At 39.5% G+C, this 18852-nt stretch overlaps 1 protein-coding gene across 2 annotated transcripts in view; it reads left to right on the top strand.

Moving 5' to 3' along the window:
• The window catches only part of LOC143282756 (uncharacterized), a 199325-nt gene that overhangs the window by 153080 nt on the left and 27393 nt on the right, over positions 1-18852 (top strand). For both annotated transcript variants that reach the window (XM_076588518.1, XM_076588509.1), the window contains 6 exons: positions 1002-1163; positions 1944-2102; positions 5401-5568; positions 8755-8922; positions 15043-15201; positions 15658-15828. In XM_076588518.1, coding sequence (XP_076444633.1) covers positions 1002-1163; positions 1944-2102; positions 5401-5568; positions 8755-8922; positions 15043-15201; positions 15658-15828 — 987 coding nt within the window. The remainder of the gene's footprint in view (positions 1-1001; positions 1164-1943; positions 2103-5400; positions 5569-8754; positions 8923-15042; positions 15202-15657; positions 15829-18852) is intronic.

The raw sequence follows: 18852 nt of genomic DNA, 5'->3' as shown, positions 1-18852 counted from the left end.
GGCCGCATTTGTGTTGGAACAAAGAATATTTCCCGTAATGCTGATGAATCTTTTGAACTTCATCTTTAGACCCCAGATCAAAGTAACATTTACCAACTGCAGTCATTAAGTATATTGCCCAAATCAGTATCTGATGTAATTTCAGGAAAGCCTGGAGTCAGATGTACTGAACATTGCAACGTAAATGGTGAATGTGTGCAGCAGTCCCGTGCACCTGAAAGCATTAAGAATACAACAGTTTCAGGCAGTTTTATGTTAAGATACTTACTGACAGCAAAAATAAGACTTCAAAGTTGCAACATTTGTAAAAATCTTGATTTTCATTATTTTGACCCTCATGAGGTGTTTTTGTGCAATGCTAAGAATAGCTGGCTGCGACTTCAGCAGGGATTTGCATGCTGCGTCACATATCATGTGTACAAATACACATTCAGGAAGTCTTTGTCCTCCAAATAATTGTTACTGTAACATATATGTGAGGTAATAATTTGAGGAGAGCCAGTCAACCTGATCTTTTGTTCTTTGAACAAAAAGCATTTGAATGTGTAACTTCCAGGTCATATCTGTCAAACATCATCAACTCAGCTCCAAGAATCTGTGGTGGATGATACAGAATTTTCATTCAAAATTAGTAGTTCCTGGGTTTTGTTTTTCTGATGTTTTTTGTATATCTTATAGTATTTTACAAAATTTTCAATGTCATGAATAGTACAATACTAGAAAACAAAACATTACGTGACAATATTCTAGAATTACCAGAGTGGACTATTCTGTAGTATAACTGAGTGATTCAGTATCATAACTGTTATGGTTCCTCATGCTTGGAATGCATGTAGAATCCTTTGAGACACTGTGATGTAGTGGTGTGTTTGTGTTTGGGTGTTTGTGTGCGTGCGTGCGTGCGTGTGTGTGTGTGTGTGTGCACGTGTGTGCATTCAATTTGTGTGTGTGTATGTGAGTGAGAGAAAATAACCCATTTGCTTTGAATTGTGCCTTCGCAGAAATCTGCCCAGCTGGTCAGTTCTTCGACAAGAACAAGGATGACTGTGCCCCATGTGGCCAAGGACTCTTTCAGAATGTGTCTGGTCTCTTCTACTGCCTGCCTTGTCCTGCAGATAAGACCACTCGGGAGGAAGGAGCCAATTCTCAAGCACTGTGTTTCAGTGAGAATTTCAGTGTGGTATAGAAAATGTTATCAAGTAAAGCTTATGCAGTATGTGCAACAGTGACCGCAACAGAGTTTTTGCCTTTCAGTCTCTCAGAAAAGAGTCTGAATCCAAACCTGCAAAAATGGCAGAATGATCTTGACATTTCAGCTTTTTAAAGGAAACTAATTTTGTTTAGTTTTGGACATAGATATGTACATGTTTTTTGTATTTGCCCTGTTTCAATGTGTGTGTGTGTGTGTGTGTGTGTGTGTGTGTGTGTGTGTGTGGAATATATATGATTGGTAAAACATCATTTTGTTGACAAATGCTTGAGCTGTTTTTTTTTTATGATATTTTATGATATGTTATGATATTTGGTGACATACAGTGTCTTGACCATTATTAGATCTTGAAGAGCCCTTGAATTATTGACATCTCTAAACACTGCAGTGTGTATACAGTTACAGATTGCAACAGAAAAAAGTTCATGGCTTATGATTTACAGCAGAACATAAAATTATGTTCATTATCCCATGAAAAGTATGGATATGTTACCAAGATGTATGTGTTAAAACCTGCTTTGAGATGAGTTCATTGATGCACAAACTTGATACCTGTAGATATGTAACAGACATTGAATACAGGAGTGGTCCACCTTAAAAGAAATGTGTTCATTGATGTACAGACTTAATACATGTAGATCTGTTCCAAAAATTGAATACAAGAGTGCTGAAGAAAACAGAAGAACTGTGCGAGCTAAACATGTTGGAAATAAGAGGACATATATAATTGCAGATGACTGCCCCATTGGAAGGGAGCTGACTGAGAATGGTACCTGCGCAGACTGTGCTATAGGGTTCTATAAACCCTCAGGGCCTACTGTTTGCCAGAAGTGTCCAGATGGTCTTGTTACCACTGAGAAAGGAGCTGACAGCCAAGATGACTGCAATGTTGGTAAGTATGGATGGCAGTGTTTGTGTGTGATGTTTCACAGACTCTGAAATTAAAAAGTCAGATTATTGTGTGCTTACTGTAAATGTTGTGTTTGTTTGTGAAAAATGCTGTGCTAGTATTTACATTATACACTGAACTATCTGCGTGCGTTCTAAAGGCACAGTCTCAATATAAAATGAAAAAAGAAACAGCAAATATTAATCTGAGTACAGGGGAGGAACAAAAAAGTTATTCAAACCTGTAGCTTATGTTGGTGTCAATTAATGAAATATTTGGAAACATATATGTACATTGTTTCTGTGTATGTATGCTGTCAGCATACACAATCCATCTCATTTTTTATTGTCCCCGTCATAATCTTTTCCGCTCTTCTTAGTCTTCGTCCAGCTTTATGATAGTATGTGCTTCCTATTCCAGTATGGGATCAATTCTTTGTTGTAAATGTTGTAATGCTGTGTGTACAGAAATATCATTGCCACAGAATGATTAACTTCTTGATTTCTACAAGAGTGACTGTTTGATCTCATGCACATTATTGTGAACTTTATGTTTATTTAGCTGCTGGTTGCCACCAGCCAGCTCCTCTTTTCTTTTCTTTTTTCTTTTTTTTTTTGGGGGGGCGGGGGGGGGGGGGGGTAAGGGGGAGGGATTGGAGATGACCTTTTTTTGTTAGCCTCTTGAGTGCCCCATGACGTATATTGTACAGCAGTGTGTTACAACAAAAACAAACTGCTATTTTGCTGTCCAAGATGTTGCAGAAGCTTTACAAGTCATTGAAGACAATAAATTGAGTGCTAGATCTGGCAAAATCTTGTCAGATGGTTCGCTTGATGTGACTGAAAGTTAGATTGATGATTTTCAGAGAGGAGGGAGGGTGGGGTTATTTGAAGAGCTAGATGCAGCCAGCAAAGGAGAGAAAGTGGAACAGGTGGTGAATATAGCTCTGTGGCTGAGATGACCTCAAATGCAAACCATCCATCTTAGAGCAGGGAGGGGGAGAGTGATGAAAGGGGGGTAACAGTTTTGTGCCAGTGGTGAATTACATGTACAGCATAGTTTTAGAAAAGCATGCTGCTTTGATCAAAGAGCTATCCTCTGCATGCAAACTTATGAACAGTGCTCACCACCTCTCCCTCTGCACTGTGGGCCAACTGGGTCATTTTTGAACTCTTTGAGTGGGCATGGCACATGCTGGAGATGCAGTTGAAGGATGTGTATATGATATACAATCATTGTGTTTAATGAACTTCTAATCATCAGAATTTGATAGTCTGTTTTCCTTACAGAAAAGGATGGGTTATATATACTTTCTTGCAGTAGTTTGTGGGCTAGGATTTTGTGTAATTGTGTAATTATCACCACCACAACCTAAAACCGCCTGGCAAATAGGAAGCACAAGTCAAAATAATGTCTAGCACTGAAGAGGTTAAAGGAAATTAGTTACAATCTCTGTAAAGTCATAGAGGTTTTGCTTCTTTTTTTTTGGGGGGGGTGGGGTGGTGGGGGATGGGGGCAGGGGGTGAGAGTTCAGAGTTACCTTCTTTTTCTTCATTTTTCTGTTTCTGTAAAGTACTTGTGAGTCATGAAAACCCTGCCTCTCTATTTAAGATAAAAACTTTTTAAAAATCTTTTATAGAAATGCACCAGCAAAGGTATATCTTTTATGTAGTGTTTTTCTTTGATTTTTTTAGTTGGAAGTAATTTCAGATAAAAAAACAACAACAACAACCTTATTCACAGCATACTCACAGGTAGTTTTCTGTGGTATTGGGATGCAATCTCCATATTTACTTGTTTTTGCCAGTGCAAAATTCACCTTTTTTGTATTTTGTAATTTACCACAGTGCTCAGTGCATGGCCTGTATGAGAGTCAGGCCAACTACAACAGCAAAGAAAAAGCTGTATGTTCAATGGTTACTCCACTGCAGTGACAATTCATTTACAGCTTAGTCTTTTGTGAAGGACTATGCCTCTCAAACTAGGAGGCAAGATTGCACTGGCATAGTGCTGTAGCTTTGGAGGCTTAGTTGGCCTTTGGAAACCATCCCAATGCTGACTGTCCGAAGCCCTCTTGGCTGAGAGAGTGGGTATGAAACTTGGGCAAGACACTCTCCTTTTTGACTCACTTGTGTAAACAAAGTGAGTCTATGTTTTAACCCGGTGTTCGGGTATCTGTGTGTGTGTGTGTGTGTGTCCGTGGTAAACTTTAACATTGACATTTTCTCTGCAAATACTTTGTCAGTTGACACCAAATTAGGCATAAAAATAGGAAAAATTCAGTTCTTTCCAGTCATCTTGTTTAAAACAATATTGCACCTCTGGGATGGGCACAAAAAATTAAAAAATGAAGCCTAATTATATGCAAACTGCATTTACTGTTATATTTATATTTTTTGTATTCTCAAAACTTGGCACTTTGATCTGATATTCTGACCCAACAACAAGAGCAGTCATTATTATCATTTTTTGTTCAAACAGGAACTTTTTTTTGCTAAGAATGGAAGTTTTTTTATTTTATTTTGCAAACGTTTTGGTGCAGATAGTAAATAAGGGAAATTACTCTGTAATTAATGCTAGGGGAGTTAATTTGCTTTAAACTGATCTTTCTCATCTTAAACATTACATTTTGAAATTATACTCAATACATAAAAAGCTTGGATTTTTTTTTAAAGTGTATCACAAGTGAGTCTTGAAGGCCTTGCCTCTCTTGTTAATCAAATTCTGGCCCAAATAGTTGGGACAGCAGTTGCCTCCTCTGCTGTTCTGATGGTCATAGTTGGACATGACTGTTGTATACAAACATTTGTCTTATTTGTTAATGATTTGTGTACTATACTATGATGTAAAGTGTTCAGAGCTGTGATTGATTTTGGTCAAGCACACTAAAGAAATATTTAATTATTATTTATATCATTATTTTCTTTCAGTATCTTGATATATAAATGCCATGAATCAGGACATGCTATGATGCTATCACATTACTGGTACAACTGACATTCGTTGATCATGAATTTTGCTTAGTGTGTGCTAGCTTGTATATTTTGGACTATAACATTGAAAGGAAACTGCTGCCTTCAGAATGTCTCTCTTGTACCACTGCAACCGATCCCCTCCTCCTCATCATCATCATCACCATTGCAACTACTGCACAACAAAAAAACAATTAGAAATGGTGAGAAAGTTACTCAAAATGGCATAGAAACAAGAATATAAAATGCAGTGTTTCTAAATGCTATGGGTCTAAGAATTCAAATGGTTAATCCCCCAGCCATTTGGTATGTTATTGTTTACTGTACAGTTGACAACCCACCTGGCTACTACCGTTCACCATCCAATGCGACAGAGCAGCTGCCTTGTCCTGTGGGCACATACCAACCAGAGAAATGGCAGTACAACTGTATTCAGTGTGTAGGTGAAAATAACAAAACTGAGAGAGAGGCATCAGCTTCATACACAGACTGCAAAAGTGAGTATGCTATATGCTTTAGTATTCTTGTGTGTTTTTTTAGTCCTGTGTATAAACAGAGTGAGTCTGTGTAATCATCTTATCTTGGTTATCCATGTGTGTGTTTGTGTGTGTGTGTGTGTGTGTGTGTGTGTGTGTGTGTGTGTGTGTGGTAAGTCCTGTCATCTGTGTCAGTTAACTGGCATTACCTATGCTGCATTAATCCTGGACATCCACCATCCCTCAACCACCCCCCCTCCCATTGCACAGTCACACCAAGGTTTGGCTGCTGCAGTCCCTGATATTGACAGATAACTGTTGGCGCCGAGATGGTGACTGGGTATGGCTGTGCATGTGGTGTTCAGAATGAGTGACAGTGGAACAGTGCCATCAACAGGGTAGGGAAGATGGGCAACAGGAATAAAAATGAAGAGAGAAATATTGATAGCCAGTCAGTAAGATAGTGTGTACTTATTTTTGATATTATGTTCAGGCAAATCTGGCTTCAGCAGCCTGACCATAATCCATGTTGCCATGTATTTTTTGCTTGTTTGTTGTTTTTGTTTTCCATCTATGGGCTGTAACTTGCACATTCATTCAGTTCTGTGAATGAGCTTTTGCGTGTATGTCCGGTTTTTACTCTGCCATTTATGCAGCAATTGTCTGTTTTTGAGGAGGGTGTGGGGAGCATTCTGGGTATGTTCCTGTTTCCATAATCCACTGAATGCTAACATGGATTACAGGATATTTAGTGTGCTCATATAAATGTAAAAAGGGGTGTGGGAGTGTGGGTAAAAGGAGGTGAAGGAAGGGGTAAGTAGGATAACAGGCAGAGGATAGGTGCACAATCCACTCTCTCCTCGTACCACAGCAGGGTCTTTTTGTAAGATGAATTGGAGGTTTTTATTTCCCTAACTTAACACAGCAATTATCAGCACATCCTAACTTAGCAGCACATCCTAACTTTGCAGTTAGCAGTTAGCAGCAACTAACATTTAGCAGCACACCTGGAACACATGCAAAAACCAAAACCCAGGTCAAAACAATACCAAAACATATGCTAAACATCATTGCCATGAAAGGCTAGAATAACATGCAAACATCAATATGTCGTCGGACCGATTCACCACGTATGCAAATGTATACTCTCCTCAAAGAAATCCATGTAGAATACAGAAGCTCCATTTACTTTAGCTTATCCTCAACCAACAATTAGTGACCTAAAATATTGTACCAAATATATGACTAATATAAACTGTGCACCAAACATGTCACTGACTAAAATACAAACTCTCAGTCTTTATAACCACAGTTAAACCACGTACAATAATAACTGTTTACAAAATACCAAACATATTTTCCCTTTGTCTCTACAAAGAATCTCACTGGTAATCATAGTACCAAGTAAATTGTCTTAGGTAAATATTTAGCAACCTGTGTGCACTAACGTAGGACTGACTCTCAGTGGTCTGAAATATTTTAAACACATGACAATTATGTGTTGTCCCACTGGCATTTAACACATGACTACAGCACATGGGAATCACAACTACCAACTAGTCAAACATGTCTCCCATAACAGTTTGCTGTATCACCCTGGTGCACACACACACACACACACACACACACACGGAATATCCTCCACACACAGTCAGTATATTTGTTCGCCTTAAATATAACCGTCACCACCTAACATACAAACAGGTAGGTAATATCTCTAACTCCATGAGCAACTTAACAAAACATTCTGTTCCACACACAGATACTACACACAATTATCATCTTTATAGCTCCTCATAGCACAATGCTTACATTGTTCCCACAGTAGGTCAACAACCGATACACAACCGACATATCACTGAACATTGTCATTTTGCGAGCCAAGATACAACACCAATTAAACCAAAACATAATATCAAAACATATTACCATAATACCTAATAGCAAAATAGCATGACAAGGGTTGGGGGTGGGGGGTGGGGGGGGGGGGGGGGGTTGGGGGGGATACTCAAAGACTCAAACCACTATTTCCATTCAGCAAAGTATTGGCTACATTTTATACCTTAACCACTTTTCTTTCACTCAACAAGTCAAACACATACTGGCTGTACTCTGACACAACTCATGGTTTCTGAATCAAACACATGTTTGTTACACCTATACTTATGTGCAGTATCACATCAGCTCAATGGTTCTATCAGTTTTTATGTGATAAACATCTCAGTTCACTTCGTGTTCTTGTGACGGAACACAATCCCACTGGGGCAGTGTGTCAGTCACAGAACCCAATACTTGAAATCAAACATTCAACCAAGTCCAAAAAATAGATCCTCGTTCACTGCTTACAGCCCTCCTGGTCAACAGATGTCTTTCTCAGTGGAGCCTCAGTCTCTCAGTCTGGCTCCCTAGTTTGCTAACAGCAGGGAAAAAGCTGTAGCCATGTGAGCTTGCTGTTTATATTCATGCTTTCCTAACTGGTACAACCCAATGGACCAATGGTCCCAACACTCCGTCTGTGTCTATGATTTAGAGACACATCACCTGATTGGTTGTAAACACACTATGTGTATAAAATGTTCCAAAGGACACCTCTGGTTGGTCAGAAGAGGATGACCAATAGCCAGGATGCAACACACACACTGTCCTAATCCCTACAAACACTTCAGCAGGGAAAGGGTGGGGGGAGGGATGAGGAGAGTGGGGGGGGAGGAGGGAGTTGAAGTGGTGTCTGAGAGGCTAATTGTTCTGGTTATGTTTGACTGTGAGGTGCCTGCAAGTGGCTTAACAACAGAGCAGGCATGTGGGCTCAGCATGGGAGGAGAGGGCTGGGAGAGAGGGAGGGGGGGGGGGGGGGTGTGGAGAGGAAAGGGACTTCCTGTGACCAACAGTCTCAAGTGGGGGAGGAGTGGGGATGGGGGGGGGGGAGAGTACGGGGGAGGTGGTAAACAAGGAGTAGTGTATTGTGACTTGGGGATGCCACAACCCAACCATAACCTGACACTATAACATAATGTTCTGCATGTTTATACACACACAGGTGGTTCAGGCAACAGCAGGTCTGAACATCTTGTGACCGTGGAGATAAGAAACATCTTCTAACCACTCAGCCATTGTGCCCACCCTTGCTATGTTTAAGATGGCATTGTTCACAGCAAAAGAATCTGGCTTATATGCTGATGTTCGTGATCCTGTGTGTTTCTGTTACAGTCATTTGCCCAGCAGGTCAGCAGAAAGTTGAGAACAAAGAAGTGTGTGAGCCCTGTTCAGTGGGCTTTTTCAGGACTGGGTCCAATCCGTACAGTTCCTGTGAACCCTGTCCCAACAACACCAGATCTGTCACTGAAGGATCCATCTCTGTTGACAATTGCACTATCAGTAGGTTATGCACATCCATGTTACTTGTCCCACATAAGTGCACTTGCTTGCATGTGTGTGTGTGTGTGTGTGTGTGTGTGTGTGTGTGTGTGTGAGATAGAGAGATTTATTTATTCACTACTACATCCCCTCTCCCCCAACACTAATCAGTTTTTAATGTTAAATGTTGTTATGCTTTTGAGAAAGAATTGAATAAATATTATTTTCTGATGGAGAGAGAGACACAGATGATTTATTTATTAAGGCCACAGCCCCATATGAATAAGAAGCGATAACAAGATAAGTAGACATTACCGCAACTGGCAGTAAGCATTCAACTGCTTATACAATTAAACTAGAGAGGGAGAGAGAGAGAGAGAACATGAACATGAATGTTTATTCAGATAAGGCCATGGCTTCATACTGAAGGGGCTAATACAAAAGAACATAAAACATAATTCTCACTAACTAACAAAGGTAACAGTTAAAAGACGTAAGGTCTGCAAACGAATATTGAAAGATTGCAGTGCGTAGCCTGTTGCTTGTTTCATGAATAAATTACAAAGACCTGTCTCATTTCTTGTTGACAACAAAATATTTAGTCTAAAAAGACATGATTCTGTATAGTATTTCGAATGAATTAATTTCACTCTAAGATCATGAAAAGCCGGGCAACAAAACAAAAAATAGATTTCATCTTCTTTAACCTGATTGCACAAGTGGCACATAAGTTCTTGTTCACTTACATTTCTGTATCTAAAATAATGGTAAGCAATATCAAAGACACTGAATCTTAAAGCACTCTTTACATATCTATTCATTTTTATTCCAATGTAAGGTTCTATCTTGTGCGTTGCCTTGAAAAGTCTATACTGTACAAATCTGTCACTGTTATACATATGGTCATGCCAGTCATGCCACCTACAATCAATTATTCTTTGTTTCAAACATTAAAAAAAAAACCCAACCCAAAATACATTGGACACCCTGGTTATCCCAAACAAATGCAAATCCGTAAGAATTTAGACATTTTCATATATTAGAAGCCCATGTCTTACTGTTACCATCTAAGTTTCGCAATAACTTGTAAGCCTTAACAGATAATCAAAATTCACCCATTCTTGTAAGTTTAATCCTTTGAGTCCTGACCACCGCTTTACCGGTGGTGGGGAGGGGTGGCATAATGCCTGGCCACCGGTTGAGCGGTGTGTAAACACTTGTGTCGTGTTTTGCTATTGGTTGACTTATATTGAAGAGCCAATCAGAAAAACTGTAATATTCCGACGCCAGCGAACGCAGTACCAACATTGCCACGCCCCCTCACTGTGTTTTGTGCATGTGCTTTGGATAAAAAAGATTGATTTCTACCATGAAGCGTGCAGAGTCTCAACCTGACACGCCTCCTTTGATCAACTGATTCTGCATGCTCAGATTCATTTTCACCATCACTATCTGTAGCAAAATCATCCGATTCAAATTCCACCTCACTGTCAGAGTAATCATTGTCATACTCTACTTCCAATAAATCATCAAGCATATCAATTACTTGCTGTGTTGTGCACAGTTGTTTTCTCGCACGTTTTGTCCCTGATTTCTGCCCTGACGGGCCAGGTTGAGACTCTGCACGCTTCAAGTGTTTGCGCACCGCATTTGATTGTGTTATTTTGAATGGGTTATGTCATTTTGGTTTTGATGATTCATTAACATTTGTCTCGTCTACAGGTGGAAGTACCATAGATTATGTTATAATGTCCAGAGAGTTGTGTGTTATGAATTTTGTACGCTCATTTAAGGTGGTTTCATTTATTGACTCACCGCATTTCCCTGTATCGTTTACAATTGCTCAAAGTGAAGACACTGCTTGTACTGAGAAAGTAAATGATATTAAATGGATTAATAGATTAGCTTGGGATCAAACAAAGGAGAACAGTTTCAGAGAAAATCTTTATTCAGACGATTTACAGACTATGTGTGTACATGCGTTTTCTCTTTTGGATTACAGTGTAAATGAGGCTTTGGAACTATTCAGTAATGTATTGCTGAGAGCGAGTGAATGTATGAGGAAGCGTGTGTGTGTTGGGAGTGATCAGCGAGATGCCCCATGGTTTGATGCTGAATGTAAAGATGCAAAACACAAAGCCAGACAATTGTTAACAATATTAAGACAAACCAAGGATGATAAGCACCGATTACCCTATGTGAAAGCTCGGAAGGAATATAAGGATTTATGTAAGGTAAAGAAAGTTAGCTATAGACGTGATAAAGCCAGATGTCTAGCATCACTGAGCAAAGACAGCAAACAGTTTTGGAAAGAAGCAAAGCAAGTGTCTGGAAGAAGGAAAATAGGAGTATGTAAAGACATTAAAGAAAATGAATGGTTTGAACACTTTCAGAATTTATTTACTCAGAACGAGGTTATCACTACTGATAACAGAGCCATTAGTGAAGTGCAACCAGAGGAATCAAATATATCTGATGAACTAAGTCATGATATTTCAGAACAAGAAGTTGCAGATGCTATTCGGAAATTAAAAAAAGGCAAGGCTTGTGGTGTAGACAGTATTTTGGCAGAAATGTTAAAATCAGGTGATAATATTGCTGTACATTTTTTAACAAAACTGTTTAACATTCTGTTTGATAAGGGCACGTATCCAGATGAATGGGCGAAGGCAATAATTGTTCCAATTTTTAAAAAGGGAGATAGTAGATCAACAGACAACTATAGGGGTGTGTCTTTGCTCAGTCTTATTAGCAAATGTTATACATCAGTGCTAAACGGAAGACTTGTCAAATGGGCTGAAGAAAATGATATGCTAACAGAGTCACAGGCTGGATTCAGGCGTGGTTATGCCACAACAGATCATATTTTTACTCTGAACGCGGTTATTGAGAAATCTTTATCAAAGAAGGGAGGCAAGCTTTATGCCTGTTTTGTCGATCTGAGAAAAGCATTTGACTCTGTGCAACGTCAGCCTTTGTTTGATATTTTGATTCAGAAAGGTATAAAGGGGAAATTTATGAACGCTATCATTGCTATGTATAAATGTGTTACGTCTTGCGTATGTATTGAAGATAAGTTAACTGAGTTTTTTGATTGTCCCGTTGGCTTAAGGCAAGGTTGTATGTTGAGCCCTATATTGTTTTTGTTATTTGTTAACGAAATTGCTTCAGCAGTTGAAATCAGTGGTATTCATGGAATTCAGTTTTTGCCTAATTTATTAGAGTTGTTCATTCTTCTGTTCGCAGATGATATTGTACTGCTATCTAACACTGCGATTGGTCTGCAAAATCAAATTAATATTCTGAATAATGCATGTAAAACACTCTTCTTGAATGTAAATACTGACAAGACTAAAGTGATGGTTTTTCGAAAAGGTGGCTTTTTGGGAAGATATGAAAAGTGGAATCTCGATGGAAATGCTCTAGAAGTAGTGAATGAATATAATTATCTAGGGTTTGTTTTTACAACAAAAATGAGTATAAACAAAGGAGTAGGGATTTTAGCAGCAAAAGGCAAACATGCATGCATTGACTGTATAAAATATATAACGAAGCTGAATGATATTTCCAAAGGATGTTTTTTCAAAATATTCGATGCTCAGGTACAACCCATTCTTTTGTACGCTTCTGAGATGTGGGGTCTTAACAGACTTGATAATATTGAGAAAGTTCATTCCTTTGCATGTAAACGTTTTTTGAACATAACACTTAGAGTACCAAACAAGTTTGCATACGGCGAATTAGGACGTTATCCACTATATATAAATAGTGCAACAAGGTGTATCAAGTACTGGTTGAGGTTGCTGAATATTAATGTGCAACGATTACCCAGACAGGCATATTTGATGTTGTTTAACTTAGACGAAAGGGGAAAAAAATGCTGGGTGTCTTTAGTAAAAAATACTTTATTTAGACTTGGGTTTGGATATGTCTGGTTGCAACAAGGCGTTGGTTGTGAGCGAACATTTTTGTCATTATTTAAGCAAAGAATGAAAGATATATTTATGCAGGAGTGGGACGAGTCAGTAATGTCTAAAGATATATATCATAACTACAGACTGTTTAAAACTGGTTTTCAGTGTGAGCAATATTTTGAATATGTGGATAAAAAGTGTTTTAGGGACTGTTTAGTAAAATTACGGCTTGGTTTGCTCCCAATAAATGGATCATTTTTTAGAAGAACATTCAAATGTAATTCAAATTACGCATGTAAACGTTGTAATGTAATCGAAGATGAAAACCATTTTATAAACAATTGTGTCCTTTACAATGACCTGCGGCAAAAACATCTGAACTCTGAAGGTCAATCGTATGTTCACTTGATTAAGAATGGTTCTGTTTACAGTATTCGTAAACTATGCATTTATATATTTAATGCCCTGAAGATACGACAGGAATTCTGTGACAACAATGATGAAAGTTAGAATTAATTTACAATGCACGAGAAGCACTTTTGTTCTACAGGTTAAGTTAGTATGTATTTTACATATTGTTGTGGTTGAGTGATCACCATATTGTGTACTTTTGACCTCTTTCTAGGGGCCGGAGGCCTGGAGATTAAAGTTTTGTTCTTGTTCTTGTTAAAAGTGTTTGCACACCACTCAACCAGTGGCCGGGCATTATGTCATTTTTCTCTGCCACCGGTAAAGCAGTGGTCAGGGCTCAAGGGGTTTAATACCAATTATTTGCAAATTTTGGCCCGGGAGCCCAGGCAGAAGGGTTAAAATTGCTCAGGAACTCAGGGCTGAAAGGGTTAAGCCAGTACTTTATATATTTCACACACAGTTTAAATAAATGGGATGCCTACCCAGTTCTCCATAAACAAAATCATTAAGTGTTCAATGGTCTACATTTAAAAAGCATTTCATGGCATATAAATGTACATTTTCTATTATTACATTATTCTCTAACGCCCATATTTCTGCTCCATATTGCAGGATTGGCTGCACCTGAGTATCAAACAATTAAAAAAAACAACAACAAATGAATTACAATCCAATTTATACTAAATCTGAAGGATAACCACAACAGCCTTTTTTGCTGTATTTGCAATATCACAATATGCAAAACTAAAATTAAGTTTGAGAGAGAGAAAGAGAGAGAGGACACAAATTAAGCTTTTATTTCATGAAGGTAGTGGAGTTAATACAGCTGCTTTCTTACATCCCAGCTTTCAATACCAAAAAAACAAACAAACCCCCAAACAAAACAAAACAAAAAGAAGCAAACAAGAAATTAAAAAAAAAGACAAACAACAAAACAATAAAAACAAACCCCACAAAACAGCAACAACAACAACAACAAAACAACAAAAGTCCCTTCTCATGTCAGATTAGCTCTCAGGATGCCAAAAGTACCCAGAATATAGCCTGGAAAAATTGAATCATATCCTAAAGGAAATATATGCCAGCATCTAAGAAGCACATATCAAGTATTCTGCATTTGTTTTCTTTCTGCTGTTCTTAGATTTTTATGTCATAAAATTAAGAGACACAGTTTGAATACTTACGCGTTTTGAAACTTGAAAATCATGCTTTGTAACATCTCTTTGTTACTCTAACTCTTACAGTGGTGGTTAGATTGCTCTTTTGTTAATCTTTAACAGACATGTACATGCATAGACACACATGCATACACATGCATGTGGATGCACACACACACACACACACACACACACACACACACACACACACACACACAAACACATGCATATCAGTTGTTTCGCTTGTCAGTTTAACGACTTCTCTTTTACGAAGTCCTTTAAGTAATTTCCTGTAACTGTATTTAGAGGTTGTTTTTTTTCTTCCAAATTTCACCCACATTTTTACCCTCATTTGCCCAGTTTCTCCCAGCCCTCCATTCATCCACATCTCTCACCCCTTCAAACCGATAATACTCAGATGTACTCATAAATACTTTAACAAAATGTCTTCAGTCACTGATATGTGTGACGGGACATTAAACAAAATTCTTCCTCTTCTTACATGCATATGCACAGAACTAGAAAACCTAGTTTGTGAATATTATATCTCTAAGATGCCACTGTGATGACAACATGTGTCTAACAAAAGTATGAACAGATAACATCGTGTGAGAAAGCTTCATGTAAGATGCCATAACTATGTGTGTCTTTCTTTCCAGCCTACTGCACTGCAGGCTACAAGATAAGTGGTAGTGGCTGTGAATCCTGTCCCAAAGGCACATACCAGGACAAGGCTTACCAGAGTGACTGTATACCCTGCATAGGGAAGAACAACAGTACACGAGAGAAAGCCTCCACATCTGTCAGTGACTGCGAAAGTAAGCTGATGCCTTTTCCTATGTATTTTGTTCATTGTTTCTGAAGAGCAATTAACTTGATTGGACCAAATGCCACTATGAACTTATGTGGTGTGCTATGTGATTTGGGGAGTCTCACTCTTTTTTGTTGTTTGTCTTGGACATCTAATACAATATGTCTACTGCTCTGTTCTTCACAATCGTTGTCATTTTCAGGATATAAGGCACAGTTAATATTATAGGACAAATTTCATTTGCCTTTTTTTCTTTCTTTCTGCTCTTAATGGAAAGATCAGCAACCTTCATACAAAATTACATGGAGATAATGATGCATTTCTGGGAGTTGTGCATATTTTTTGATGTTCCTATACATGGAACCTTCTTTTATGCTCTTGATTGTATTTTTCTTTCACACATTCCTCCTTCTGAACAAAGCTATGGCATAGTATAATTCTTATTTGTAACCTTTATGTGCAGCATACTGCGATCCTGGCTCAGAGAAGAATGTTGTCACTGGCGAGTGTGATGTCTGCCCACGTGGGTACTACAAGCACAATGAGGATGATGTTTTCATGGAGTGCACACCTTGCCATACAGACTATGTTACTCCTATGAATGCCTCCACCAGTAAAGACAACTGCACTGTCCGTATGTACATGATTCCACCAATTTTTTTTTTTAATGGGTGATGGTGGCAGAAATAGATATACATCTAATTAAAGAATATAAGGATTTTTTTGCTACCTAGTCTTATATTCTGGTTCAGAAGTGGTTAATCCTGTGAAATGCAACTTCTAACCAACAACCTTCTTATTTTACAATGCAGTCAAGCAGACAAATATTGCCATCTTGGATTTTTCAAAGACCTTTGACAATGTGCCACATCAGAAGCTTCTGCACAAACTGGACCACTATGGGTCCACTTGTGGATCATGCAATGTCTGACAAGGAGGAAGAAGAGAGTCGTTAATCAGGGTGAAACAGATGAAAGAACAGCGGACTCTTGGGTACCCCAGGGCATAGTACTGGTTCTTTCCTATTCCTTTGTCAAATCAACAACCTCCCAGACTGTTACATCAACAGGACATCTTCTTGCAGATGTCTGCATCCTGTCAGCCAAAAAATGACTCCCACTTATACTACCAGTTACATGTGATCCTCCTATATCCTGGTGTTCAGATTTCTTCTGACCTCAGATGGACAAAACACATATCAGGAATAACAAAAAAGGCTTCACCAACCCTTGGTTTTCTCAGGAGAAACTACAAAACTGTCTGCCAGACTGCTGATACACAGCATTTCTTGCACTGATCAGATCCATGTTGGTATATACTGCAGTTGTGTGGAACCCACACCCCAAGAAGCAGGATGCTGACATGTGGGAGAGGGTGCAGCATCAGGCAGCAAGTCCAGGGGCCAGGGCTGTGGTATAAAGATGTGGCAACAGCTCCAACTGTCATCTCTTCTAACCTGCAGACATCAGACGAGGCTGACAATGATGCATAAGGAAAATATAGTGCTTGCCAGCTCATTTTGTCTTCATGTTGAGGGTCACAAAGCATATCAGTTTAGGCTCATAGTACTCAAAGTTTTGGGTAGGAGCCTCCTGTGGCTGACAAATCTTTCAGCTATGAATAGAGTTTAATTTGACTGGACCCCCCTTCCCCTTCCACTGAAATTTGTGATGCTGACCAGCACACGATGCTGGTTGTGTTCTTCATGTTTTGAGACAGTTTTTGCACTCATCCACTGATAAGTGAAAGGTCCTTGTAATTCAGAGTTGGAGTTCTCAGAAACCTCTTGTTTTCACCTTGAGATCAAATTGTGATGTCCTCTGAATCTGTTCATGTATATGTAGTTGCAGATTCAACAATGAAAATGTTTTTTTAAAAGAAAATTAATGTTATGATTTTCCACAGACCTTTCATTCTGTAATATGAAGTTCTCACCCAACTTAGTCACGAGACTCTCCTAACACTGCAGAGTGTCCTTTGAACTGGAAGTAGATTTGCTGCAAGAATCTACAGCTGCTTTCTGTTTGGAATTTGTGATTTACCGTACATGAAGATCAGTTATATTCATCAGTCTCAAAACTTTGTCCTCATTTCAAGCTTCTCTTATAACATGCAGAGATGGACTGAACAGAAAAGAATAGGGATGAAGAAAGTTGAGCATGTTTAGTATATAATTTATTGTAACAACATACCATATTCAATGTGTGTTAGAAAAACTCTTCTCTCTTTCTCTCTCATTCTTTTTCTCTCTCTCACTCTATCACATTCTACTTTTCTCTCTGTCTCAAATATTTCTTCCAGCCCTCATCTATATTGTTTGTAATCTGTGTTTATGTGCATGAATACATGCATGCATGTATGCATGTGTGTGTGTGTGTGTGTGTGTGTGTGTGTGTGTGAAAGTGGAGATGAAATGAATTTATATTGTATTCAACGGGTGCAATAACCAAATGGCTAAAGTTTGGACTTGCAATCTGAGGGTCTCAAGTTCGAATCTCAGTAAAGGTGCCTGGTGGGTAAAGGGTGGAGATTTTTCCTATCTCCCAGGACAACATATGTGCACACCTGCTTGTGCCTGAACCCCCTTCATGTGTATTCGCTAGCAGAAGATCAAATACGCACATTAAAGATCCTGTAATTCATGTCAGTGTTTGGTGGGTTACGGAAACAAGAACATATCCAGCATGCACACCCCCCAAAATGGAGTATGGCTGCCTACATGGCAGGGTGAAAACAGTCATACACGTAAAATCCCACTCGTATATGTACGAGTGAATGTGGGAGTTGCAGCCTGTGAACGATGACGAAGAAGAAGAAATATGTATTCAGTCTGTGTGTGTGTGTGTGTGTGTGTGTGTGTGTGTGTGTAGATCTGCTACTGGTAACCTGTAATCCAGTACAACCTGTTCAGGGTCGGGTTGCCGACGACTAAACCGGCACTCCCACCACTCCCTTCTGGGACTGGTGAGGCGGGTGGCTAGACACCCTTATGGAGATCCATAAAAGGGCGTCGGCTCAGGAGAGCCACCGACAGCCATCTAGCTCCACCGTGCTGTGTGCATGCCACACGCAGTTGGCCCCCGGGGTGTGTCTACCCATGCATGCGAAGTCTGGATCCGGCAGAATCTGCGGAAGAAACCTATCGGTTCAACGGAGAGGAAGGCGGTTACAGCAATGCACTGTGGAGTGCAGAGAGCAAGATGAGACACCGAAAGGATATCTTGGTCATCCACTGCATCCGTGCTCATCCTCCAGTCGTCTCGACTTAGTCTTGCCACTGGAAATTGGTGGACCCGGACGAGAGAGTGAGGTCGACGTTGCGCAACTCCTCTTCACTTTAAACAAACTCATCGCGCAAGTCATCAGTCATCCAAAATGACCTTTCATCCTTCATCATTTCATCACCCCCAAGTCCTGTGGCGACAGGCGAGCGACGAAACGACAGGTGTGGGTACACTGGCAGTCGCAGCCGCAGACCTGCACGCAGGCGGTTCAGGCCATAGGGTCGTTCTTCGTCGACAGGAGCAGCGATGGAGCTCGGCAGCCGTCTGAGCGTCTGAGCAGCCCTCTTTAGGAATGCACTGCTCACCTCCCTGGCATGAGGAAGGGGCTAGAAAAGGTGCCCTAAAAATTGCCTGCTCCATATCACCCTGGCCAG

Source organism: Babylonia areolata, chromosome 1 (assembly GCF_041734735.1).
Source record: "Babylonia areolata isolate BAREFJ2019XMU chromosome 1, ASM4173473v1, whole genome shotgun sequence".
Lineage (NCBI taxonomy): Eukaryota > Metazoa > Mollusca > Gastropoda > Neogastropoda > Buccinidae > Babylonia > Babylonia areolata.
This window is presented reverse-complemented; position numbering and strand designations above follow the sequence as displayed.